At 40.3% G+C, this 27,491-nt stretch overlaps 4 protein-coding genes and 1 long non-coding RNA gene across 5 annotated transcripts; 4 read left to right on the forward strand and 1 right to left on the reverse strand.

Annotated features, from left to right (window-relative positions):
• On the forward strand, window positions 1-4,564 carry LOC131334761 (aspartyl protease AED3). Its single transcript, XM_058369996.1, has 3 exons — window positions 1-565; window positions 3,085-3,559; window positions 4,024-4,564. Exons 1-3 carry the CDS (start codon window positions 62-64, stop codon window positions 4,386-4,388), a joined length of 1,344 nt encoding a protein of 447 aa, XP_058225979.1. The 5' UTR covers window positions 1-61; the 3' UTR covers window positions 4,389-4,564.
• Window positions 4,565-9,066: 4,502 nt separating this feature from the next.
• Window positions 9,067-10,626, forward strand: LOC131334766 (U-box domain-containing protein 1). The gene has a single exon (XM_058370004.1). The coding sequence runs from the start codon at window positions 9,452-9,454 to the stop codon at window positions 10,385-10,387; it is 936 nt and encodes a 311-aa protein (XP_058225987.1). The 5' UTR covers window positions 9,067-9,451; the 3' UTR covers window positions 10,388-10,626.
• A 7,200-nt stretch (window positions 10,627-17,826) lies between these two features.
• On the reverse strand, window positions 17,827-18,586 carry LOC131334779 (uncharacterized). Its single transcript, XR_009202277.1, has 2 exons — window positions 18,459-18,586; window positions 17,827-18,428 (listed from the first exon to the last, which is right to left on the reverse strand). It is a non-coding gene; the product is annotated as an uncharacterized LOC131334779 (long non-coding RNA).
• Window positions 18,540-20,921, forward strand: LOC131334765 (trihelix transcription factor ENAP1). Its single transcript, XM_058370003.1, has 2 exons — window positions 18,540-19,175; window positions 20,425-20,921. Exons 1-2 carry the CDS (start codon window positions 18,540-18,542, stop codon window positions 20,815-20,817), a joined length of 1,029 nt encoding a protein of 342 aa, XP_058225986.1. The 3' UTR covers window positions 20,818-20,921.
• A 946-nt stretch (window positions 20,922-21,867) lies between these two features.
• LOC131334774 (thioredoxin-like protein CITRX, chloroplastic) lies at window positions 21,868-27,198 on the forward strand. Its single transcript, XM_058370015.1, has 4 exons — window positions 21,868-22,418; window positions 23,765-23,887; window positions 26,248-26,328; window positions 26,824-27,198. The coding sequence occupies exons 1-4, from the start codon at window positions 22,212-22,214 to the stop codon at window positions 26,938-26,940; spliced, it is 528 nt and encodes a 175-aa protein (XP_058225998.1). The 5' UTR covers window positions 21,868-22,211; the 3' UTR covers window positions 26,941-27,198.
• The last annotated feature ends 293 nt before the right edge of the window (window positions 27,199-27,491 follow it).

The following is a 27,491-nucleotide window of genomic DNA, read 5'->3' on the forward strand; positions in this document are numbered from 1 at the left end:
ACTAATCACCCCATTCTCATAAACCACCAAAACCCCAAGCTCACTCCAGTACTCCACAGCCATGTCCACCTCCCTCCTCCCCCTCCTCCTCTCTCTCCTCTCCCTTCTCTCTCTCTCTCCTCCCTCCCACTCCCTCGCCCCCTCCTCCTCCCCCTGCACCGCCCCAGACCACTCCTCCACCCTCCAAGTCTTCCACGTCTCCAGCCCCTGCTCCCCGTTCAAGCCCCCACCCCAGCAACAACCCACCTCATGGCAAGACTCCATCCTCCAAATCCAGTCCCAAGACCAGGACCGCCTCCAGTACCTCTCCAGCCTCGCCGCCACCGGCAAGAAGACGGTGGTGCCGATAGCCTCGGGCCGCCAGATCCTGCAGAGCGCCACGTACGTGGTCAGGGCCAAGATCGGGACCCCGGCCCAGACGTTCCTCATGGCCGTGGACACGAGCAACGACGCGGCCTGGGTCCCGTGCAGCGGGTGCGTCGGGTGCCCGTCGTCCACCTTGTTCTCTTCGGACAAGTCCACCAGTTATAAGCCACTTGGTTGCAATGATGCCCAGTGCAAGCAGGTATGTTTGTGCTATGAACTAGTCATATTTCTGTACTCGTGTTCCAGTGCATTCGATCGTTTGATAATGTATGATTTTTCTTAAGAGATTTTTACGTGTTTCAATGGCCGAAAATACACAGAAATTGATAAAATATTTTGGTGTGGGGTCACTTGAGGGCATGGAAACGACACGAGCGACGTGAGAGCAGGGTCACCTCTAGGAATTTGAATGTACAATGCTAATTTATGGGGTGGTATCCTACGTATTTTAGAATTAAACAACAATGATATAAATTTTTTTTATATTACTACTTTAGATTTTATAATGCATGTTAATTGTTTTGTCGCTAATGGCCAAAGTGGTTGACTTAAATTCTACTTGATTTGGTTTTGAAACCTGACAATTACAGTAGAATTATTTTCGGGGAAAAAATATTTCAAAAGAAAAAAACTACTCACAAGATTCAAACTCAGACACTCCACATGGACTAAAATCAATTTATCACTGAACTAGCAAAGACATTTGTGTTATAAATTGAACGAATAATAAATATAATAATTTACAAATAATATTGAAATGTCTTAAAATTCAAAAAAATTTGAATGCCCGAGGTCCAGGCCTCTTGGGCCTGGGCCAGCCCTGCGTGAGAGAGGTGTCACGTTAACCTGTTTCAACAGCTACATCTTCAGTCACGGACTCGCGTAACGTATGGTCGGTGGAGGAGGAAAAAAGTTTTATCTTAAAGAAGAAAATGGGGGCTTTAATTTATAAAACCGACCAATATTGCTGCATGTATAGATACATATATGTGTTTGTGTAGTGTATATGTGTGTTGTGGATATATATACCTGTTAATATCTGCATCAGCAAAGATTTTGTCTTAATTTGCCGATTTTACTGTTCAATAGTAACGAAAGTTAAATTGGTGAATGGAAATGTGCATGACCCAGAGCTATAGTTGAAGCGGTCTTGAGAAGACACTTTAATAAGTGTCAGTGTGTGAAGTCTCGAGTTCAAATTGATAGAATGAGATTAATTTGTCGTGATAACCTAACCCCTTCTAGTATGAGAACGTTAGAAGTTATTGATCGTTGGGTACTCTTGTAAAAGTATGATTTATGGGTGCGGCTCACCCCACTTCTCTTAGAGATATGAAATAATGTTGTTATGCACTTTTTAAACTATTATCTAGACTCTAGGACACCGACACGTATATCTAACAAATTTTTTTTTTCATTATACATTCTCGTGGGACTCATTAACAAGTGTACAGAACTCACAAGTTGTTTTTCAAAAAAATTTCCACAAAGGGATGTAGTAAGTTTTTAACTTTTGGTCCAATCTCCAAGGAAGGCCCCACAAAAGAGCCAAAATCCGAAAAGGACCCAAAACAATGATTTACGAAAGAAAAAGGACCAAAACCAAAATGAATACCCGTGATTGTGGTGTGGGCCCAGTGCAGCCCTTGGCCGTTGAACGTGTTTGGAACGACCCGCGCGCCCAAGTGTCGGTAAGTGGTAACACGCACTATCATCCGATTCATCACTCGATAATAAAATTCCGTTTGATTATTTCTGTTCTTTCGGGGGTGTTTTAGGTGGTGAATAAGTTTTGAGAATGAATTTGTTATAATTAAGTCGTTAGGTGTTTTCGACAGTGAATAATTTGTTAAAAAATGTCAAGTTGATCTCGGTAGTGAATAAATTGTAGATGAGTTTGAGGGGAAAGTCTTCAATACACACTCATTTAAGATGTGTACCATATGTATCTATTGTGTAGTTTATACTGTGTCACCTCATAAAAAAATTACTTATAGGACCGGTTATTCATAACATTTTATTTCGTATCGTAACTTTTATACTAAAAATTCATAACTTTTCATCAATATGATTCGTAACTTTTTAGCAATAGATTCATAACATTTTGGAAATCATAACATTTTAGTGTGTTTCAAAAAAAAATTAAAAAAATAAGGGTGCATATGATACACATCCAAATAAAAAATGTGTATTGTAGCACTTCTCGAGTTTGGGAGTAAAGTTACTATGGCAAAAAAAATTTGTTCACAAGTTGTTAGTTAGCAGAAACAACTTGGTAAAATACCACAATTTGTTAACTTTTTTGAACGATATGATAAAAATGCCTATGTTTTGTCCGCTTTTTGTTTCTGAAAACATGGCCTATTCAATTTTGTTAGTTATCTGAAACAACTTAGTGAAATGTCAAAACTTGTTAACTTTTTTGAACGAAGCCTACATTTTTTCTGCTTTTTGTTTCCGAAAACATGATCAATTCAATTTTCTTTGTATTATTACCGCGCCAATTTTTTTTAGATCATTTATTCTTCTCGAAAAGAGAAATCTTAAATGCAAAAAATTATACTCAAAAACTTATTAAATTACATTAAAAATAAAATTAATATAAACAGACATTTTTTTTGAACTATTTATGCGTACATCCAAATCTTAATAGACGAATAAACACCCCTGAAAGTCAGGCTAGCTCAACATGCTCATGGATGGCGAAAACTTTTCCAGGTACCAAACCCCACTTGCACGGCCACCGCGTGCAGCTTCAACATGACCTACGGCGGCTCCACCGTGGCAGCGGACCTCTCACAAGACACCATAACCCTTGCCACCGACGCCGTGCCCGGCTACACCTTCGGATGCATCCAGAAAGCCACCGGGAATTCGGTGCCGCCGCAGGGTCTCTTGGGCCTGGGCCGCGGTCCGCTGTCCCTGTTGTCCCAGACCCAGAGCCTCTACCAGTCCACATTCTCCTACTGCCTGCCCAGCTTCAAATCTGCCAACTTTTCTGGGTCACTCAGGCTTGGGCCCAAGGGCCAGCCCATTAGGATCAAGTACACTCAGCTTCTCAGGAACCCCAGGAGATCGTCACTGTACTACGTGAACATGATCGGAGTTAGGGTCGGCCGGAAGATCGTCGACATCCCTCCGAGTGCGCTCGCGTTCAATCCGACCACCGGCGCAGGGACCATTTTCGACTCAGGTGACATTTCTATTTCCATTTTGTGATAAAAAAGTATTTCAATTTTGATAAATGGTATGCTAGCTTCAACAACACAAGCACAGTTATGTTTAGAATCGTCTAATAAATTTGAATCCTACAAAACAATGATAGATTCGAGTGTCTGAACACATTCATATGCATATGGTGCACATAAATATGTGCAGGATGACCTTTGCGAATGCAAAATATATACTGTCCTATTTTGAAAACACACAGTATCCAATATCCCAAATGAAGTTAAATTTCATATAATATTTTTTTAATTAAAAATGATGTATTACAAGAAAATGACTTATGATTTCGTAAAATAAAAAATAAGTATTTAAAAAATACGAATTTGAATATAGGCAAAATAGTTCGAGTACTCAATGGAATTATTACAATTTCCGCCATTTGAAGATTCATCACAACCGGAAAATCAGTTCTCCCGTTTCTCTCTGCAGGCACCGTTTTCAGCAGGCTAGTCCAGCCCGTCTACACTGCGATCCGGGACGAGTTCCGGAGGCGCGTCGCCCCCAAGAACCTGCCCGTGTCCTCGCTGGGCGGGTTCGACACGTGCTACAACGTGGCGATCGTGCCGCCGACGATCACACTTATGTTCACGGGGATGAACGTGACGCTGCCGGCGGACAACTTCCTCATCCACAGCACGGCCGGCAGCACCACGTGCCTGGCCATGGCCGCCTCCCCCTCCGACGGCGTCAACTCCGTGCTCAACGTCATCGCCAACATGCAGCAGCAGAACCACCGCGTCCTCTTCGACGTCCCGAATTCCAGGCTCGGGGTTTCCCGCGAGACTTGCACCTGATCTAATCAGGTCAATTTAGTTTAAAGTGTGTCGTTGTTGTTGTTGTCGTCGTGATTTTAATTTGTGATGTGGTGAATTGTCGTTTTACCGGTGAAGAATTAGTTAAAAGTGTCTTTGTAGTTTTGTGAACGAGTGCTATGTCACGAGGTAGCAATCTCTTGCATTTTCTTCTGCAACTATGATTCACTCCCTCGGATTGAGTTTCTTCTCTCTCTCTCTCTCTCTCTCTACTACGTTCATTTGTTGCAGTGGGTCGGAAGTGGTCAAAGGTTGAAGAAACTATTTAGAAATGTCTTGGACAGGAGTTTGGCTCCTCTCCAATCCTCCAATTCAAATTTAACGGTTGAAAATCGGTTCTTCATAGTATCCTCCTTATCCCACTAACACTCAATAATCTCTCTCTCTCTCTCTCTCTCTCTCTCTCTCTCTCTCACGGTTTTCACAATCCAAAGCTTCAATTGAAAATCAATCTCTCTTCAATTCATCATAGTCCGAATCTCTCTCTATGACCATGTCAAAATCCTTACCTTCCTATTTTTCTTTGATTCTTTTTTTTTTTTTTGTGCAAAAATTGTCCAACGAAACCACTGTTCAAAAAATAATTGGTAGAAGGTGAATTAATTAAAAAAAAGTGGGTTCTTTTATTTGAAAGGCAAAAAAAAAAAAAAAGTGAGTTCCGAACTATTGATTTTTGAATTCCCGGTTAGGAGCAATGACCATTATCATCTGAGCACATCTAACCAAAGTGTCTTTGTAGTTTTGTGAACGAGTGCTATGTCACGAGCTAGCAATCTCTTGCATTTTCTTCTGCAACTATGATTCACTCCCTCGGATCGAGTTTCTTTTCTCTCTCTCTCTCTCTCTCTCTCTCTCTCTCTTACGTTCATTTGTTGCAGTGAGTCGGAAGTGGTCAAAGGTTGGAGAAACTATTCAGAAATGTCTTGGATAGGAGTTTGGCTCCTCTCTAATCCTCCAATTAAAATCTTACGGTTGAAAATTTGTTCTTCATAGTTTCCTCCTTATCCCACTAACACCCAATAATATCTCTCTCTCTTTCTCTCTCTCTTGTTCACGGTCTTCACAACCCAAAGCTTCAATTAAAAATCAATCTTTCTTCAATTCATGACAGCCCGAATCTCTCTCCATGACCATCCCAAAATTCTTACCTTCCTTTTTTTTTTTGATTTTTTTTTTTTGTTGCAAAAACTGTCCAACGAAACCACTATTGAGAAAAATAATTGGTAGAAGGTGAATTAATTAAAAAAAGTGGGTTCTTTTTTTTGAAAGGCAAAAAAAAAAAAAAAGTGGGTTCCGAACAATTGATTTTTGAATCCACCATTGAAGGTTTGGAGCAATGACCATTATCATCTGATACTTAAATTTTTTCATAATAATAACATAATTTGTAATCTGATTGCATGGTTTGGCATTCAAATTCAAGTGGGTTAAACTTAATTTGAAAAAACTGTTGCCGAAAGTCCAATTTTAACTTAGTACAAACACGATATTAGCCAGTGTTCGAAATGGGTATGTACAATTTTGTGGAGAATGTTTTTGGGGAGGGGAGAGAGAATATTGGAAAAGATAGAGAGGTCTGCCGGAGAAGAGGTGAGTTGGGTGGTCGTGGGTTGTGAGGGTAGAGAGAGAGAGAGAGAGAGAGAGATATATATATATATATATATATATATATATATATTATTGGATGTTAGCAGGATAAGGAGGATGTTGTAAAGAATTGATTTTCAGCCGTTGGATTGAATTGGAGGATTCTCCAATTATTAGAGGATTGGAGAGGAGCCAAACTTGTTGGACAGTACCGCCACGTGGTGTCTTAATACATTTCAACCACAAGAATGTTTGAAAAAAAGGGAATTGAGACGTGTTGATACCCCAAGACCATGAAATAATTTTTCCAAAGTGTCTTTGTAGTTTTGTGAACGAGTGCTATGTCACGAGGTAGCAATCTCTTGCATTTTCTTCTGCAACTATGATTCACTCCCTCGGATCGAGTTTCTTCTCTCTCTCTCTCTCTCTGTCTCTTACGTTCATTTGTTGCAGTGGGTCGGAAGTGGTCAAAGGTTGGGAAACTATTCAGAATCAGAAGTAATTTTGGCACTGACACACTTATTCACCACAAGAATGTGTGGTGAAAAAGGAAATTGAGACACTACGTGCCGATATGATACCCCTAAACTATGAAATAATTTTTCCATGGGTTAATGAAAAATTATTACTCGAGCATCGTCACATGGTACTTCAAAAACTTTTTGTCACTGAGGAGATCAATCTCCTAGCCGGAGCACACCCTGACCAAAGTGATCACCGCCACGCACCAATGACATGACCAGCACCGCGGCACGATTGCATGTTCACTAATGTCTCATGATTTGGGGTCATATTATACGTCCTTGAAATATAAGAGACTCATTTATCCAATTACGTCCTTGATATGCAAAAGATATCCGTAGTGTACGAATGCACTACAGGTGTACAGAGCAATTCGGTATGCCACATGAAATGATATTTAAAATAGGGTCATGTTTGTTTTGTCAATGAAATCATAAAAAAAGCTGAGGGAGCGACTCTCACAACACCCATTACGGATTCCGAACGCAATCAAATCACCTCTAATGATTTCTTAACATGTTACTATTATAGTACTGGTACAATAAAATCTCTCTCATAATAGAATTATTGCATTGCTCTATTTTTTATAATGTGAAAGGAATAATCGAATTAAATAACTGGGGTTGTTAGGTGGTACTATAGTTTACCAACTCGTCCCTCACCTTTGACGTCAGGTCATGAATCATTGTCCACCTAAACAATATTATTCTCGAGATTAAACAATTAATATTTGTGCCTTTTAATTCTAAAATAAATTTGTATAATCTATTTTATTAAGATGCACTTCTGGATTTTGCCGCTGAGAAAATCATAAAGTACACGCAAAAATGCTTTGGAACCATTAATCGACTTTGGTCTCAATCAATTAGGAGCATGTTGTTGTGTCCCACTATTTTAGGAGTGTCACACATTGATATGTCAATGTATAAAATTGAGAGGTTTATAACGATTTTAGGCACTTTAAGTACTTTGTAGAGTTTAAATTTTGTTCGCCAGCGATGTAAATCGTGGAGTTTCCGCTACCATCAATATCGGCCCAATTATGCATTTATTATTGTAATATGAACCGTTCATCTTGCAGGCTCGCAAAGTACTAGACCCACAAAGGCGATGGTGCTGTGGCGAAAAAACCACGGTTTCTACCGCTAGGCGGAGATAATGTAAACTCCTCTCTTTTTCTTTTTGAGTACTGAATAACTCATCCCATGCATAAATTTCTTTAACTCTTTTAAATTTGGAATTTTTCAAAATATCAAATGATATACTAGGACAAAATAATTTGGTAATACAGTATATGAAGAGTAGTTAAGATAGGAAAACACAAAACAGTAATATAACAATTCATTTGAACCGTTCAAAAATAAAAAACAATTCATTTGAAGAGTCGACTGAAGTGTACAGAAAACACTTCTTCACTATTGGACCTGATCAGATCAAGACAATAAAACACTTTTAATCTTTTTCTTTTCAAAGAAGATTAGTATTAAAACACTTTTCTTCACCGTTCGGAAAAAATTGTGTCATGATCAGTCTCCCCAACTGCTGCCCAACACTTAATGAGGAGAAGTTTCAGGGTGCGGGGCGGGGTACCATGCACATGGTACCCGTCGACGATCCCAGCCGTCCAGACGTGTTTTGGACTTTTCAGATTTTAGAGAGTGAAAAAGAGGAGAGCGAGTGTTCGGGTGAGGGGAGAGAGAATAAATTTGGACGATTGGGATCGCCGACAGGTACCGCCACGTGATTATCCGCTCGGCACCCAAAAATAGGTGCTTAATTGACTAAGTATTATGCACAATTGACCCGATAGCATGCAGCATGTAGCTGTAGTTTGTGCTGCTCTTTAATTTGGTGAAAGGTTCAGATACCAATCCATTTTGTTACATGAGATCAAATAGTTTAGGAAGTTCTTATATAAAGGAAATAGTAGTAATTGTGACGTATTGTTTATCTGGTTCTCTTCTAAATTTAACTTATTTTTTCTCCCCTTTTAGAACTTAAATGAAAATAAATTAAATTCATCCAATCTTCTAAACTTAAACTTAATTGTCTAACACACACAAACAATTACAATATAAGTTAAGTTTAAAGATGAGAAATAAGTTAAGTTAGAAGAATAGACTGAATTAAAAAAATAAATTAAGACCAAAAGAACGCAGCCTAAATCTTGGGTTCGGATTCGGGTGGAGCTTGGTATATAAATCCCACATTAATAGTGAGATAGGGAGTGATCGTAGCACGAACTACTCAATAAATTAACCATATGCCTCCCTCTCACCCATCCTTCCCAAGTTCACCTACGTCCATAATTGCATACATAAATACACACAAACTCAAGTATTGTTTATTTGGTTTTCTTTCTGAATCTCGGGTTCGAATTTGTGGGAGTATACGAATCTGACGTAAATAAATATGTGACACAAGGAGTGATTGGAGGCACGAACTACTAAATAAAGTAATCACACATGTCTGCTTCCCACCCTCCCCAACCCAAGCCCACCCACCCACGTCCAAAATTGCATAAAAATCCACACAAAGTGAAGTAAAAAAGCAGTAGTCAAGTTTGGATGAAATCTTTGAAAATTCCCGCAAATCTCCCCCTCTTTTATCCTTTCACCCTCAACCTTTTTCACACCAGGAACGAACCTTCTGTTTGGTAGGCCAGAAAATTAGAAACCCGAGAGAATTTTTTTATAAACCTTGTTTGGGATACAGAGACATATACCCATCCCCACAAGTAAATAACAGCCATATCCATTACCCATTACTATATACAGATCTATGAGTCATCTATCTTTCTTTCCCAAGAGAAAGAGTGTCAAACCCAAACACCCCGGTTTTCCTCCTTTCAACTCCACCTGAACGAACCCACGATACAATACAGCAAGATCAAGAATATGCATAATTCATCATAGATAGAGAGAGAGAGAGAGAGGATGGAGGTGAAACGGAGGACGGCCAAGGCGCTGGTGTCGAAGCTGGGCTCGGTGTCGGACCGGACCCGGACCGAATCCCTCTGCGAGCTCCGCCTGATCACCAAGGACGACCCCGACAGCCGCCTTATCATCGCCGACCTCGACGCCATCCCCTACCTCGCCGAGATCCTCTACTCCCCGTCCCAGCTCCTCCAGGAGAACGCCGCCGCCACCCTCCTCAACCTCTCCATCTCCTCCCGCGAGGCACTAATGTCCACGCGCGGCCTCCTCGACGCCCTCTCCCACGCGCTCCGCCACCCCTCCTCCCCCCCCGCCGCCCAGTCCGCCGCCGCCACCCTCTTCTCCCTCCTCACCGTCGACGGGTACCGACCCATCATCGGCTCCAAGCGTGACATCATCTACGCCCTCATTGATATCATCAGAAACCCTAGCTCCCCCCCTAGATCCATCAAAGACGCCTTAAAAGCCCTATTTGGAATCTCTCTGTATCCCTTGAACAGATCCACCGTAATTGAATTGGGGGCGGTGCCGTGTTTGTTTTCGTTGGTGGTGAAGGATGGGAGGGTGGGGGTAGTGGAGGACACGACGGCGGTGATCGCGCAGGTAGCGGGGTGCGAGGAGGCGAGGGAGGCGTTCAGGAAGGTGTCCGGGGTTAGGGTTTTGGTGGATTTGCTGGATTGCTCGACGGGGTCGAGTTTCAGGACGAGGGAGAACGCGGTGTCGGGATTGTTGAATTTGATCCAGTGTGGAGGGGAGCAGGTGGCGAATTGTGTGAGGGAGACAGGGGTTGGGATTTGGGAAGGGATCGGGGAGGTGGCAGAGAACGGGAGCGCGAAAGGGAAGGGGAAGGCGGTTGCGCTGCTGAAGGTTCTTGACGCAGGCAGCTCGGTTTTGGGAGACCCACGGTTTGATTCTTTGTCGAGTGATTCTTCGTGATTGTGGCGGTTGCAATTGTGTTGTCTAGATGTGTTTGTGATGTGGTTAGTTTTTAGGTTAGCTTTCTGATGGATTGCAACTGGATGATTTAGAGGTTTTTTGGTTTTCGTGCTGTGATGTGTTGTACAAAATAGGGTGTTGAGTCTTACTGATTTAGATATCAAGATGATGTGTATTACCTGATGTTTAACTTTCAATGTTACTGATGCATGGAATATAGTAGAAAAGCTTCATTGGAATTTATTGGTGCAATGGTTTACATCTTCATTTGTGCAGTTTCTTCTCATTTTATGAAGCAGTGGCGTGCAGTTTCTTATTTGGTCACTATGCGAATTTGTAGCAGAGAGGGTATTCCAGTGAGGGTGGCGGTTCACTTTCTTGTTCAGTTTGTTTTTCTAGATTGTGCTATACGTGACTGCCTAGAAGTGTCATTTGTTCGCGGATGTCTTAAGCTTTAATTGTTTGTGTTACTTTAAATGCACTTTTTCCTGGCCATTGCAATTCACTTGATCCTTGAACTCTTTCTGTTGTACTTATCACACTGTAAGCAAACTTCTTTGTTTTGCGAGGTCTGAACTTTGTGAGATGCAAAAACGACATCAGAAGGCATTTGTTTCCAAGCAGCTTTGTTCTTGTGTGAGATTCAATATCTTATATCTATCATAGTGATATATACTGCCTCCTGCACCCAACGACTTTCTTCACCAATCTGCCTACAGTATTGTCTCATTCTGTTTAGCTTTAAGAAAAGAACATGGAGGAAGATCATGGTGTCGATTGGACAAGTTACAGACTCCCATGTTTTAAGTTATGTGTTCCGTATGTTCGAATTCCCCAACTAGAGTTGGTTCCCTTCCCTCTTTCCTTCCTACATTCACCTTCAACCCCACAAGGCCTCAAAGCAAGTAAGGATACATCTTTGGTGTTTTAGCTACTTTGCCTCGCCTTGGCACATAATGATGTTGTCATGTACCAATAGCTGTTGGTAAGACACTGTCATTCCCTTTCCTTGCTGCCTTGAACTCTCTGATTAATCAATTGAGTGAGTGCCTCAATGGCAATGATGAGAAGAAAACAGGAAAGGTCATATGCAGAACGAAATCTAGGATCTCCACCTATCATTCAAAGCCGCCAGCTTTGGCAAGATGTTCTGAGAAATACCAACTTACATTTATCATATTTCTACTATATGTCCAGTTTACATGGTGATGACCCCAACATATACGAGAGTACATCTCATTGTGATTTCTGCTGTTGACCACCAACCATATCTAGTCATGAGCAATAAGAGTGTGCACCTGCTGTTAACCTTATGTGTGGGTCGGTATCTGGGTACGTTCATCCATTTAGGGTCACATTGTAAAGTTATGTTTCTTAATTCCATGAGTGTCCATGTTCTGAAGATGTGGAGTGTTATTATAGTGTCTTATTTCAAAAGTTAGATACACTAATGAATTATGTACAATTTTTCATGACTTTGCTGCAATAACGTGAAAGCAGGGACGAACAACTGAAGATTTTACTCGGCATGAAGTTTTTGAAAACTCTATATGAAGCAGATTTAGTGTCTCGTAGGATATATGGGGGTTTCAGGTTTCTAATAATGGAGTTCTTATTTCTAAAAATGGAGTTCTTAGTTTTACCCGCGTAGCTAACTTTAAGTCTCCAGATGGTTGGTTCCCTATGCTTGCCCTCGTTTTCTCCTCTTGTTCAGAAGTTGATGTTTCTTGTACAAATCCATTGTCTTATTGAATGTCAACTTCAGATCCCAGTGCTTTGTGATCTTGTAATGTTGAGTTTCAATTTGGTTAAGACATGATTTAGTAAGAATATAAACCCAGCTTGTGTTGTTCAGTTTCGGTTTAGCTTGGTACAAGGAAGTTTAGTTTAGCCAACAAACTTCAGTTCTTGGATTAGGTGTTTTTCGCTCAAGCTTGGTTTTAGGCTATGGAAACATACATGAATTATTTTTCCATACTTAAATGCATATACAAGCATATGCAGTAAGATACTTCATAGAAGGGAGAAGTGTCTTAGAGGCAAGAGTGAGGCGTGTGCGTCTCATGAAGGCCACCGATTTTGTAGTTTGCGATGCTCTATTTCCAATATCTTCTATTGTTCAAGTACTCCCTCCGTCCCTTTTTAAGTGTCCTGCTTCGTAACTCCAACTTATTAAAAAGACATCATCATTACACCTTTCACATCAACTTTTTCCTCCACTTTCCCTACTTACCCATCATCATTACACTTTTACTCACTAACTTTTCAAAATAAAATCTACTTTTAGGGACAAAATAGACAATACACCAACTTTTACCCCCCTAACTTTACAAAATGGACACTTATTAAGGGACAGCCCAAAATGGAATACTGGACACAAAAAAAGGGACGGAGGGAGTAACATATTTCTTCCAGTCAAATATCTCACCATTCGGTACCTGGCCAAATATGTATTGTGAATCCTGTTGATCCTATTGTTGACCAATGCGATCATGGTTGTCCGGTTTTATGATTTCGTTGTGAAATATGATAAGGCTACTTTATGCCCAGATGTGTGTTTTTATGAATGGTAATTTCAAGATGTTCTCTTGACTGCGGACTCGTGCCTTCAGTATGCTAATGTAGTTAGTTATTCGCTTTTTTGTTTTTCCATTTTATTTCTCTCTTCTTGTTTGCCGCTTCTTTTTTTCCTCTTTTGTTTGCAGATGTGGTAGTTACGTTTGTTTCTTTAGTTCAATTCACTGCAGACTTTGCTTTATTTTCTGTTGATTGTTCCTGGCTCATATGTGGATGGCAGTAGTTATGGGGTAGTTCAAATGAACATGTTAGATGAAGAATGAGAGCACATGAAATTAGTTGTAGCCTACACCTCCTGCACAGAGTTACTGTATACTATAGGTGATAGATGAGTGGATGAGTGCTTGTCCCAAGTTCATCGAGTATTAGGTTCAACTCTCCGAACTCTCACTAATCTACTAACAAATAGGATTGTGTTCGTGGTATCCGATAATCAAAATAGGATTGAGTACATCGTATCGGCTACTGATAATGTTGTATTATAAAGATCAGATTTGAGTTCGCTCTCATGTTGTATTTTGCTTACCAATTATAGATGCTCAAAAGCTTGTTTGGAACCAAAATTTGATTTGTGGTGGCACCCATCATCCATGGGAGAGGATCCCGTCCAGTCTTGGGTTCCTACAAGTCCGGTCCGATTTTGGACCATTTGTGGACCCTAGGCTCATTTTAACAATTGAGATCATTCATCTCATAGTATGATTTGAGAGAGAACTGACATGTTCAAGTTTATAGAATCATAAATACTAAAATATCTTTAATTATGATAATCTTACCACTCTCTCATTGGTGATTCAATGGAGGAATCTAGTGGGGTGGGGGCCAATGGCACCCGCCTTTAAACTCATTTTGATCATTCGAATTTGTCATATGGTTTTGATTAAAGGGTACCTTGTAAACCCACCTCTGTGCCAACCGGCTTGTAGTTCAATGTCACTTTCTCATCTTTTCCACATAAAAAGTGAGGATTCAATTTTCAGTATGAGCTCGAGTACTTAGTTTGGTGATTGATGTCTTTTGGGCTTGCTCCACCTGTATGCCGCTTAGCGGTACTTCTTCTCTATCTCTTTAGGAGTAGGTTAGATATCTATCGAGTGATAAAAAAAAAAAACCACCTCTGTAATTGGATTATCAACTTGAGAGATTTCCTATTCTTTATTTGTTAGCATTTTTTTTTTTTTGTCAACGATGCCCACTCAAAATTCCCCCATTTGGAATGAAGGTGGGATTCGATGCCGCGTCTTTGGCACCAAAAAAAAAGGGGCTTTACTTTCTCTTAAAAACACTTTGTCCTTTGAATTATTCAATTTGAATTTCATGGAACATTATCTTGTATTGGCGGGTGTCTTAGTCATTCATTGGGTATTTGAGCAATGGGTTGGGTTTGGTGCTGCGAGGTTTCTCGGAGGTTCATTAGCATCCAAATGATGCTCTTATTTTTTAACACGAGTGTTGGTGGAATGTTTCACTTGTGGTGATTTTTAGTCACACCATCCTCTAAAATGTCTTGCACTCTCGCTCTCGGTTTCCCGTTCGTAATTGAAAATGTATTTTGAAATATGTTTTCACGCTCGCACTTTTACCTACGCACGCGTAAAATATATGATTTAGACACTTGTCAATATGAGAATGTGGATGTGTCCCCCACCACCTCCTTGAATGGTGATGACTCCGCAATGCGTCATTGACTCGTTAGGTTTGGAAAGGTGCGAAAAAAGGGTAAAAAGCAAAGCTTTCTAAGAAGTGGACGAAAAAAAAAGAGAGAGGCTATTGTGAATTTGTAAAGTTAGGGTGACGGCAGCGCAATTGACAAGTGACGGTGCCAGGGAAAATTGTGGGAAAAATTCAAAATACCGCACAAACTTTATGCTCAATTTTATTTAGACTACCAAACTTTAAAAAAAATTAATTTTACTCCCAACGTTACCTTCTGTTATTCAAAATGCTCCCTTTCGTCTCAATTTGTCAAATGACTAACGGGTTTCGTTAAAGGCTCCGTTAAATATGCTTATGTGACATCTCAACCCACTTAAAGTGTGACACATGTCTAAACCCCCCCCACCCCCCCCCCCCCCCCCCCCCCCCCCAACATTAGACTTAGGGTTTGAATCCGAAACAAAAATCAAAGTCGAGATACAAACCAAAAATGAACCTCCCAAAGCTCCATTCAATTTGAGGAAGGTGGCGGGTTTTCTGAGCTGTTTTGGGTTGGGTGGCGTAGGGATGTTTGAGAGGCATTGGGGATGTTTGAGAGGCATTGGGGATGTTTGGGCGGCGTTGGGGATGTTTTGAGTGTTCTGATCGAAAGTGTTCCATCTCGTGGTGAGCGGTGTCGTTTTGGCGGAAGGGGATCCGATGGGTGGGTGGCGGTCTTGACTGCAGTGTTGGTGGGTGGATCTGTGGCGCTATAAGAGATGGCGGAGGTGCAGTGGGGTTTTGGGTGCATGGTTGAGGGGCGGTGGTTTTTAGGGATTTCGGTTTGTGATTTGGGAGGCGCAGAAAAGCATTTTGGGCGGCGCTAAGGTAGGCGCCTTTGGGCATGGTTTTTGGGACATTGGAGATGGCTTTTGGGCAAAGTTTTGGCCGGCGATGGGGAGGTGAATTGCAGGTTGGTCGCTAGTGTGAGGTAGGAAGCTTTGGGCTTGTTTTTTTTGGGAATGGGAGGTGGTTTTGGACGGCGTCTTTAGGCAGCGATGGGGGAGGCGTTTTGCAATAAGGTCTCTGGTTTGGGTGGGTGGCAGTGGTGGTGGGGTCCGTTAGTAGCGGTTTTAAGCAGTTGTTGGCGGTGGGCTGGTGAAAGTAGTGGTCGGCCGGACATGTAGGTGCCGGAGTGGGAAGTTAGGGTTTGTGTTAGGATGGAAGAAGGAGATAGAGATAAGGGTAAAAGTGTATTTTTATCTTTTAACAGCCACTCTAATGAGAAAAGAGTCCACATCAGCACAAATCTGTTAGTCATTTTGACAGATTGGGACGGAAAGGGGCATTTTGAATAACGGAAGGTAATATTGGAAGTAAAATTGATTTTTTTGAAAGTTTGGAAGTCTAATTGTAATTGAGCGTAAAGTTTGGGGGGTATTTTGAATTTTTTCCGAAAATTATTCTATCTTTTTATATTACTACAGTATCATTCGGCCAAATTTTATTTGTGATTTTTCAACTGATCTTACAAAGTGCTAATTTAATTATCCTGACAAAATTGAATTTCACTTGACCCTTGGAAAAGTAGGATCAAGTTCTCTCTAATTTAGAGTAGACTCTTTTCTTTTTTTTTTGGGGTAAAATACGATGCCTTAACCAACTAAATAAAGTTTACAAGTCGGGGATAAACAATCACTATCAAATTCGCATAAAAAAGATTAGCAATACAACTAGGAAAATAAGGGTAGGTATATAAATCTCGAATCAAAATCGGTGCGTCATTTGTCAATGCAATTACACAATGATTTGCTTCACAGTAAACATGCTTAATAGAAACCACCTCAAACTCTGCCATCAGTGACCTGCAATCAAGAATAATCCCATTAAACTTTGGGCGAGCTTCACTTCTTTCTTTTTTTCCTTCTTTTGATTGGGCAAGCTTCGCTCCGTAACTGATTTTTCTGTAGCCCTCCAAATCATTTCGCTCTTGCACATCGCAGAAAAGAATTTCTCGACAAGAAAGTAGCGTTGATTGTACAACAGTAGGCACATGAACACGTCGATATCCGATCAGGTTAATTTTTCGTCAAAATATTAAGCATTTTTTATGACATTTTCGCAATCAACCATTCAGATTATGAGGTTATCGTCATGTCATGGACTCGAAATAGCTAGTAAGGACAGATATATAGGGAATGAAGAGAAACTCAACCCAATAACTTTGGTGTGGTGTTAACTGTTGGTGATGGAACCGAAAGGGTTTGGCTGAGTGAACGTAAGAAAGTAAATAATTATTTGTCTTTTATGAAATCACATGTTCGAATTTTACGATGGCTAAATATTTCAAACTTTGGGAGCACTGAAGAATTAATTTGTTCGGCTATTAACTTCAGAATCCCGAAATCAGTCGAATTGTACGCAAACTAGCCAGATTATCCGGTTATCTAACTGTTGGAGATGGGTATATCTGAACCTTCACCTTTGAAGGGTGATGGAGTGGGTGACAAAGCCACGTGACCAATGCCACCACCGACGGTGGAAGTCTAGGTTGGCTTCACAACAACGCTAACAGCCAAAAGAATATCCCAAACCGCACCCAACAAAACAAAATTAAATCCCGCCAATAAGCTCTTGGTTGGCATCATCCACCGCCTTTCTTAGCGGAAGCTTGGGTTCAAGTCCTATGAGAGGTGGTTGGTTGAAATTGAGAACTATAAAAAAAACCTTTGGGTGAATTAACTTACTAATTTTCCGCTAATATTGATGCATACAATATTAAAAAAAAAAAAGAGAAAGTGAAAACCCACAAAAGCTAGCTCCACCAAAAAGTTATCAAAAAGCCATCACTGACGCATTTTGACACTACACTACTATGTGACATTCTTTGGTTGGCCACCACCACCACTAGCCTCCCCTTGTGGCTTTCTCTTTCTAATATGCTAGTGGTTTCCTCTCCCCATTTGAACTTTCATTGGCCACTAGCCCTATAGCCTTTTCCCCCCTAAAAAAATGGGTAAATGTTCTAGCCTTTTCCACTCAAAATAGGTCACAGATTCAGGTCATTTTGTATGACAGTTATATTCCACGGGACTACTGAGGGTTTACCCGGTCGTTGATTTAAGAGTTTCGAAATCAATTGAAATGTGCGTAAATTAGTTCAGATATTAAATTATTAAAAACAGTGATATGACATCACCACTAAAATGTGGTATATACACTACAATACGGGATTACATCATCATCACTACCTCTGGCTATTACAATTTACCGATAAACTACAACATGAACCAGAGGAATCTAATTAAACTCAAATATAACTAGCACAATTTCAAAATTCGTCGAATGCCACATGATAGGATTATGGTTGAGAAACGAACTAAGTGGTTAATTGTTCAAGCTTGAGTTAAAAACTTAATAAGTATAGTAAATATTTTTAAACTTGAACTATTTATTAAGCAAGTCAATCATAAATCAAGCTTAATTGAGCGGACTCTGAGTAGTTTGAGTTTTTTACGCATCCTAAAGTTAATTGTTGCAAGTAATAGCTATGTTGAAGCTTGGTTTAAAAAGTTTAACGATTATGAAAAAAATATTTAAGCTCGACTTGTTCGTATAACAAATTAATCCTAGCTAAATGAACTTTTAATGAATAAAAATATGTTCGAATTCAAATAGCTTGGTTCGTTTATCTGCAATTCTACCGGATAGGTTAGATATTGTATCGAATAGTTTCTCAGTTTCTCCTCAAAATACTTGTTTCTTTACCCATTAGGCCACTAGCACTACCCTATTTTTTCTCCCTCTAGATTTCTCTCTCTCTCTCTCTCTCTCTCTCTCTCTCTCTCTCTCTCTATACCATCTCACTTTAACTTCTTGAGGTCTCACTTCATGTTAGCAGCTAAACAACATAGGTAAACCCACAGAATGGAGAGAAAACATGGATAAAGAACCAAACCAAGAAAACCCATCTCTCCTCTCCAACCCCAAGCAAGACTCCCCAACAAAGTCACCAACCAAAGGTGGCTGCACCAACACCACCACCGCCTCCGCCACGGCGGGCGATCGGCTGAAAAGAGATGAGTGGAGCGAAGGCGCAGTTTCATGCCTCCTAGAAGCCTACGAGGCCAAATGGGTGCTCAGAAACAGAGCGAAACTCAAGGGGCAAGACTGGGAAGACGTGGCGAAGTACGTGTCCGCGCGCGGGAACTGCAACAACAAGTCTCCGAAGACCCAGACGCAGTGCAAGAACAAGATCGAATCCATGAAGAAGCGGTACCGGTCGGAGTCCTCCGCCGCTGACGGCTCGTCGTGGCCGCTTTACCCGCGGCTTGATCTCTTGCTGCGGGGAAGCGCTCCTCTGGGGGCACCACCACAGCCGCCGCTGTTGTCTCCGCAGACGGCAACGGCGGCTGCACCAATTTACAGTCCTTTAGTAGTAGTGGAACCGTTTCTGCCGCCGCCGCCACCACCACCGCCCGCGCCACCGCTACCGGTACTGGCGCAGCCTCCTACCCTGCCGATTGGAATTGCACAGAATTCGCGTGGGTCGAACGGGGCTGATCGGGGGCCAAAGGTCTGTACCCGTGACCTTTCATATGATAGCCGTGCGATTGGTTAAGTTTGCTTAGAAGCATGATCTAAGGGTGTGTTTTAAAATTATTGTTGAAATCAGTCTTGCTCAAACTTGCATACCAGAGTCCGAGGCATGACGCGATGTGTGTACAAATCGAATTTTGACGAAATTGAATCAAACAATAAGTGAGAAGCTATTCTACACATCTTCACAAAATTCGACTTGCACCCTTATCGCGCGTGCCTCGGTCTCTAGTAATACATGAAGCGGGTTTAGGCTCCTCAAGCGTCCAGCTTGCAAGAAAACTAAAGATAACGGTGTGGTGTTAGGCAGTGCCACACCAACGGAAGCCAGTTCATTTCGTACACGCACACACACAAATAGATAGGAATTTATTATGGAAGAATGATTTAGGTGTTGAATTTTGACCCAGCAATCATCATTTTATTAAACAAAGTACCCACCAAGATGGCCCAATAAGTTCGTTAGATATAATACCTCCAAAGCTGGTGAACTACAGAAAAGTCGAACAATAATTACCACAATGACAGACTTATGTGTCTGCTTCTTGAGAGATTTATCAGTGCGGAGCATGTATATCCCACGTGGTATTCGTTGGGCGCATTCAAGTCGTCCGATATATTTTTGGATAGTTCGGATTGAAACTCTCCCTCTCTCTCTCACACCCCAACACTTTCTCTCTTCTTTTCTCTCTCCAAATCTAAGCCGTTCAAAAATAAAATTAACGGCTCAGATGCGCTAGCAGGCACCACGTGGTACCCGCTCGGCACTGAAAAATTTTCTCTGTTTCTTTATTCTTCTATAGCCAGATGTTCAGGACGGCTTGTGTGTTTTTCGATTAATTTTGAAACGATAAAGTAAACGACCGGCAAATACTCTAGTGGTTTTAATGTTTAGAATGCGGCCGTCCCCATGGAATTTGAACATGCGACATCTTAAAAGATAAACACTTATTAACTTTCTCATGTCCACTTAGCCAAACCTGTTGGGTTCTGTGTACGTTCCTTCATTGGTCGTATGACCTATATATTTTCCACAAACTAAAATGTTATATGTATGTCAGTAATTCTGTCACTACTTTGTCAAATGGATAGTTGATATTTATTCCCATATTATTATTATTAGAAAAAAAAACAAGACCACCAAGATTTTGCCTGGCGATTAATGCTATTTGGCAATGTAAACTTGGTACGTATATATGATGTACCCGTTGCTGATTTTTCCACAGGAAGATGGAGTGAGCGCAAAATTATCCGATCACGAATCGGACAAGAATCCTCCCGCTGACACGGACAGTAGCACGCCGGCTCTTTACAGCGACAAAGAGAAGATGAAGTCGAAAAACTCGAAAAGCCGAACGGACAAAAAGAAGAGGAGGAGGGGGGGCGGGGAGGTGGCCGAGAGCATTAGGTTGTTAGCAGAAGTGGTGGTGAGGTCGGAGCAGGCAAGGATGGAGACGATGCGGGAGTTGGAGAAGATGAGGGCCGAAGCCGAGGCGAAGAGAGGGGAAATGGATCTCAGGAGAACTGAGATTGTGGCCAATACCCAGCTGGAGATTGCTAGGATGTTTGCTGGGGTTGGGAAAGGGATTGATTCTTCTTTGAGAATTGGAAGAAGTTGATCGATCTTGAGGATTGATTAATAATAGGAAGGATGGGATAATCCTTATTACCATAATATATGTATACACTATTGGAAATAAAATATATGAACTATTGGAAGTAATCAAATTTGGTACAATCCCTCAATTATTTTTCTTTTCTAATTCATGTTTGGTGCGCAGTTTGGCCCCGTTCCGCTAAGAAAAATAAGTAAAGTTAATATACCGTAAGAAAATGATCTGTTTCATAAATCGAAAAAAATATTTAAAAAATAAGAACTCCAGTAAAATGGGCCTTAGTCATGTCACAACAGTCAATAAATTTATCTTGAAAGAAATATAGTATTAATCACCGCCAATAAGTGGTTAATGGCTTTGCATTTTTCTAGAGTAGGGCCAATTTTGGTTGGAAATATATAGGATGTTACGTAAATGTTTTTTTTTATTGACGGGTTAAATAAATAAAGTAGTTGAAATCATGTGGGTGTGATTATTGAATTAATTTGGTTTTTTCACGAATAATTTATCTGAAAACCTAAAAGTAAACAGACCAAACTATTGTTGGCTATATACGTAAGCCATAGAGTGAGTCCAAAAAGTAAAACTGGACCGATTCACACTTTAAGCAATTTGGAGACAAGCCCAATTGTTTACTAGGCCTATTTTGAAGAAAGAAAGAAAAAAAAAACTAATTTGGCTTCTATTTTTTTTTTTTAATTTGTTAGTTTTTTGTCAAATTTTTTAATAAAATTTATTAAACAGAGTTGAACAGCGAAAATCTCAATTACTAAATTTAAATTTATTTAATTGTCTTACAACTCAACAAAATAAAACAAAATTTGACATGTAACAACCCTAATTTTGGCCTTAAATTTTTTTTAAGTGTATATATATATATTGTTAATTAATTAAACTAACAAGTTTACTCGATTATTTATTTTATAATTAGTTTCATTATTTATTTAAATTTCATAAAAATCACTAATTCATCTCGACAAGAAAAATTGTAGAAGTAAATTATGATCGAAATTCATAATTTTTGAATAAAAAAAAAATAAGTGACTTTTTTTTTTTTTTTTCCAAAACAGACCTTAGAAATTTCTTGTTAATAGCTGCTAAGAAACCCCTTTATGAATCTCAAAGTTCCGAGATGAATGATCCGTCTTTGATGAGACCGTTGAAACCCCCCACCCACCCCCCCCAAAAAAAAAACCAGTCCCTTCAAAAAAAGGAAAGAAAGAATAATCGGGTCTGGGCAATCCCGGGTCTTACTTGAGGATGGACTTTCCATCGAAGCCAAACAGGTTCCCCCGGCGGTTCCTCATGTGGATATGAAAGTAGTCCCAAGAACAACTTCCCAGCAAAACACTCTTTTCTCTCACTCTCTCTGCAATTAGATTAGAGCTAGAAATAGAATGCAAGGCGTCTCCTCCGTCTTTCCTTGCCGTGCGCCACCGCCACCACAACCCCTCTCCCTTCATCACTTCCCCTGCAAAACCCATATCCCCAATCTTCTTTTCCCCGCCACCGCCACCACCATCAGACCCTCTCTTCTATCAGCCCCAAGAAAGTTGCTCTGCAGACCCCCACGCGGCAAGTATCTCAGAGACAACTATATCGTGGTATGTTTTTGTTTTGGGTGGGTCACAATTTGTTGTACTAATTTTGAAATGGATTGCGTGTTTCCGCTATTTCCCGTGAAAACTTGTTTCGCCACTAGGCCCAGGTCAGTTGCAGTGGCAGGAATGTTTTAACTTTGCTCCATTTTTAATGCGTTCAGTTAAGGTGCGTTGCCGCTATATTATTGGACTAGAGGCTAACGACAATAGTGAATTTGTTTTCGCTAAATGGTATTTTAATTGATGTATGTTAGGAAAATGACCTGCCTAGAATTCATGAAAACTTGTGCTTTAGTCCATTTAGTTTAGCGGAAACGCGCCCTTAGTAGAGAATATTGTGGTACCAACGTCTCTAATTTTCCCACTGGAAGTAGCTTTCCCTCAAATCTTGTCCCTCAAAAAACACAATATTTTAGAGGAATCTTGTTTTTATACTAATTTTTACACAATTAAACTACTAGTTTCCAACTTCCTCTTAAATTTCTTACATCCAATGAACGAATAAAGGAAAATACGTTTCATTTTCCTTTACTTCACTCCGTTATAATTATTTCGAGAATAATTTTCCTGCACTAATATCTTGGCAAGTGAACAGTCTTATTCGCAGTTTAGTTTTCACATTTGGTTTTGGGTTTTTGAAATGCATCTGTTCGGTTGCTGAGAAAATGCGGGCAAAGAAATCGATTCAAAATTGTCTTGAGGTTTACTTCTTCCACTATGAGCTCCCCATAAACTGAGCTGAAAATCTGTCTAAGCAGTAGGGATTTGTCATTCATTTGATGGTTCTGTAATGCCATAGTGTATTAGTTACCAAATTCATAACCCACATGAAACTGTAATCTGATGCGTGATAATCTATCGTGACCACATTCATTTGGTAATGCCGTAATGCTATAGTGACCACATTTATAACCCTCATTTGAGTACAAACCAGTTGATGATTATACATCTGGTTGGGGCATGTAATGTTAGACATGATATGGTGGTGTTCAATTGTGGCCACATTGCATTTGTGATCAGGTCCAAGGTCTTTTGAGGCCATAGACCGATTGTCGAAATGTGAAAAAATTGCTGGTTTAACCTTTTAGTGGCCTTAGGCGGTGCACTAAGGGACCTATTTGTCAAAATTGGGGACTGAAGAGCCCCAAATGACTAAATTATTTTTGCTTGTTATCCATGTTTTGGGAATCGGACTAGGGAGAACAAGGAAGAACTGAATTGGGAATGTTGTTCTGTGGTTTGATGTTTGGATCTGTATGTGCCTCTCTTTTTTTGGAAATTATAGCTTATAGATTTTGATGTCTGTTTACTTATGTAATTCTGCATTTCTTGTTGGTTTGGTCTGGCAGAAGAAGGTATCTGCTAAGGAAGTTCAAGAATTGGTAAAGGGGGAGAGAAAAGTACCGCTTGTTATTGATTTCTATGCACAATGGTGTGGCCCTTGTATTTTGATGGCCCAAGTAATTGAAATGGTATGATACGAATTTATATGGAATACAGTTTAGTTCATGCTTGAACCTTACATTCCAGCTCTATATAATTGAACAAACCTTAGAAGTGACTGCAATTAAGCCAAAGGAAAAATGACCAAAGCAACAGAATCTAATTACCTGTACAAACAAGACAACTGAGCTTGATCATCTTTTATAAGGGAGCTTGGAATTAATCTTGACAACACAAGCAGAGTCTGGGTCTGTGTTCACTAAAAGTGGAAGTGATGAGGAAATGGAAAATTGGTTTCGCACCAGCATTGAGTGAGAGTCTACACCTTCCATCATTTTGGATTACCCTCTTTAATTGTTTACCCCAGAAGTACTCACACATTTGGGTTTCTTGCACTTCCAGTAGACACTCCCCAGTCCACACACTATCGCTAAATATATAGATAATAGGAACAACATGGTAGGAGTAGCCAAGGCCTTGGATGTGGTGAGAAGTAACCAAGGCTTTTGCACTTCGATAAATGGGCATGGTCAAAAAGCTATCCCAGAGAGTAGGATACACTTGCAAACTTGGAACACGGAAATATCATCATGTGAAGGGATTAATAGTGGATGTGCTATGATTCGAAGGAGTAGTGGATGTGCTGTGATTCGGAGGAATGCTAGTAGTGTTTGTTTTCCAGAAACTTAATGTTCAGGGGAAAAGTGTGGAAAATAGGAAGTGCAGGTTACAAAATTTTGTAATTGGGAAAGAGAAAAGTACGAGTGGATTGGGGATAATTGTGGATAGAGCTCTAGAGCTCTAGGAGTTTAAAAGAAAAGGATGGTATGAGAATTTGAATAGGTTAGTACAAGGGGTACCAAGTGAGAAGTTTATAGGTGGCAATCTTAGTGGCCTAGGAATATGATTGAGAGTAAGGGAGTCTGTGATTTGGGGAAGGAGATGATGAATGATGTGATATCTTATGAGTTTTCACTGCGTATAACTTTGTCATAGTAAATTTGTGTTTTAAGAATAGGGATGAAGTCTCTCTCTCTCTCTCTCTCTCTCTCTCTCTCTCTCTCTCTCTCTCTCTCTCTCTCTCTCTCTCTCTCGTGACTATTCTACCCTCTACTAGGAGCCCCATTTTGATCGTTATGTGGCTTACTTCCTTTCTCTCTTCGTCGCTCTTTTGTTAATCTAGGTTGTCTTCTTCTTCTTCTCTCTCTCTCTCTCTCTCTCTCTCTCTCTCTCTCTCTCTCTCTCTCTCTCTCTCTCTCTCTCTCTCTCTCTCTCTCTCTCTCTCTCTCTCTCGTGACTATTCTACCCTCTACTAGGAGCCCCATTTTGATCGTTATGTGGCTTACTTCCTTTCTCTCTTCGTCGCTCTTTTGTTAATCTAGGTTGTCTTCTTTCGGTTTCCTTTTTCGGGGGTTCATTTTCTCTTTCAAGAGGCTTCCAGGGTTTCATTCTTTGGTTTCCCTTCCCTTCCATTTTCTATTTGAAGGTTGTTAGATACTTAGATATATCATATTTTGTGGTTCAGTTTTATGTTTTCTTATTGCTCTCTTTGTCGTAGTACTCTGAGGTATTTACCATCATGTTCTTCTGGTGGGTTCTGTGCTCTATTTCATCTTTGATTTTCTAGTTTGAGATATCATGGGGGTGCTCTTCTTATCAGTCTGTCCAGTTGGCTGGGGTGGATGATCTATTTCCTAGAGAGAGGAGGCTTGGTGGCTGTGCAAGGACAAGGTTTGATGATGGCTCTGTTGCATCCTCAACTCTGGTTCATGAAAAGCCTTGTACACCGATGCATAGGAGATTGGCAATGAAATATCTAAAATGATCTATGGAGGCGTGTGGTGCGGGATACTTTTGTGGTGTGTGTTTGTATTCTTCCAAATAGGTTTTGGGCCGGGGTAGCACGTGGGTAGATTGAAGATTCTTGATCCACGTGGCAAAATAGTGTTATTCTATACATACTATATTTACCTTGACAAATGAATTTAAGTTTATGCATTTGCAAATGGGTAGTCGGTTAAGCATGGTTTAATTGAACTGTACCTCATGTTAAGGTTGAGCACTTGAGCTGTAGATGTGTCATCATTCATTTCTCCTAAACTTTTCTCCATCAAGAGTCTGGTATTAGACTGTTGTTTCCTTATATCTAAAAGAGATTTGAGGAGGGATGAAAGTATTTGATTGCTAAGTTAGTAATTTCCATTTGGCTGCAAATTTACCAAGTTTGATGATTTCCCACAGTGCAAATTACCACAAACAAAACAAATTGTGAGGTGCAAAGCATTTTAACGGAAAAGTCCATGGAAGCTAAATCTTCTTGAAGCAGTTTAGTTGAGTTCATTGTTTCCTCCAATTCTATTGTAGCATTTGACTTTGTTTTATTCCACAGCTTGCTGTTGAGTATGAGAACATTGCAATGGTTGTGAAGGTCGACACTGATGATGAATATGAGTTTGCACATGACATGCAGGTACTATTGTATTGGTATTCATATTCTGTCTGTTTCCACTTTTGGCTTTGTTAGCCTTTGCATATTTGTTGGTAGAAAACTGATATTTTGTTACCGTGTGCATTGCATTTTTCAAGTACCCTTTTTGTTTGCAAAATGCTTACCATGAAAAGTGTACTACTGTCCTCAATATCCGTTTCTTGGCTTCTGAAATCCTAACTTGTTTGGCAATATATGTATTAGTCGGTGGTCAGAACCGTTAATTTTTATGCTTTTTGGTGCATTTGTTTCGAGTTTGGATCGCGTTCTGTGTTTGGTTAGGAAGTCACTTTTCAAACTCATGAATTCTGTTGCGAGGAAGTGCGCCTGTATTTGCTGGTTATCATTTTGAACAACCACATTCTCTGGATAGTTACTCCCATTGCCATGAGGGTAGCCTCCATAAATATCTTGTTAACCAATGTTTCCATGGACTGTAAATTTGAAAGAGGGTAATACAAGTGAAATGTTTTGCAGATTCGGGGATTGCCAACAGTGTATTTCGTCAGCCCTGATCCGAATAAAGATGCGGTTCGAACCGAAGGACTCATCCCAATACACATGATGCGTGATATACTTGATAATGAGATGTAAAGGAGGAGCTAAGTTCGCTCAATTTGTGGATGAGTTATAGATGGCCAAGGTTAAGGGCATTCCAGAAGCCATTATTGTAGGTTTGTTGTAGGATGTGTGCTATTGTAGTCAAATTTTGTATCCCCTATTATCTGTAGTTAGGGTTTTAGAGATGTTTAGCACCTCCATCCAACGTATATCTGAATTTAGATCAACCCGACGCGACTTTCATTCAAATTGTAAGTTTATTTGAGATATTTATTTACGTTGTTGATTAAAGTTTGGGTTAGCATTACTCATTCTCCTCGGAGGCTATCGGAAGATTTAGGCCTGATATTGGTATAACCGGGTGAAGTCCGCAAGAGAAAAAGAAAATGCAAGAAAAAAGAGCAGTACAGTAAAACTTTATGTGAGTTTAAGATTTTGGAATAACCGAAGCCTCATAGTTGCAAGTAGTATGACGTATGCCCTAAGCGCTTAAAATTGAGATTTTATTGATGTGGTAACTTGTTTGTTGTTGGTTTTCAAAGATGGGAAACTTTTACCAGAAAATTTTGGGAAAAAACAAAAAA

The sequence above is a fragment of the Rhododendron vialii genome, chromosome 7a, assembly GCF_030253575.1.
Source record: "Rhododendron vialii isolate Sample 1 chromosome 7a, ASM3025357v1".
Lineage (NCBI taxonomy): Eukaryota > Viridiplantae > Streptophyta > Magnoliopsida > Ericales > Ericaceae > Rhododendron > Rhododendron vialii.

Coding starts and splice junctions, on each gene's coding strand:
- LOC131334761 (XM_058369996.1), top strand. CDS start 62: ATGTCCACCTCCCTCCTCCCCCTCCTCCTCTCTCTCCTCTCCCTTCTC. Junction 566..3,084: donor ATGATGCCCAGTGCAAGCAG/GTATGTTTGTGC, acceptor AAACTTTTCCAG/GTACCAAACCCCACTTGCAC. Junction 3,560..4,023: donor AGGGACCATTTTCGACTCAG/GTGACATTTCTA, acceptor TTCTCTCTGCAG/GCACCGTTTTCAGCAGGCTA.
- LOC131334766 (XM_058370004.1), top strand. CDS start 9,452: ATGGAGGTGAAACGGAGGACGGCCAAGGCGCTGGTGTCGAAGCTGGGC.
- LOC131334765 (XM_058370003.1), top strand. CDS start 18,540: ATGGATAAAGAACCAAACCAAGAAAACCCATCTCTCCTCTCCAACCCC. Junction 19,176..20,424: donor GGGCTGATCGGGGGCCAAAG/GTCTGTACCCGT, acceptor ATTTTTCCACAG/GAAGATGGAGTGAGCGCAAA.
- LOC131334774 (XM_058370015.1), top strand. CDS start 22,212: ATGCAAGGCGTCTCCTCCGTCTTTCCTTGCCGTGCGCCACCGCCACCA. Junction 22,419..23,764: donor TCAGAGACAACTATATCGTG/GTATGTTTTTGT, acceptor TTGGTCTGGCAG/AAGAAGGTATCTGCTAAGGA. Junction 26,329..26,823: donor AGTTTGCACATGACATGCAG/GTACTATTGTAT, acceptor AATGTTTTGCAG/ATTCGGGGATTGCCAACAGT.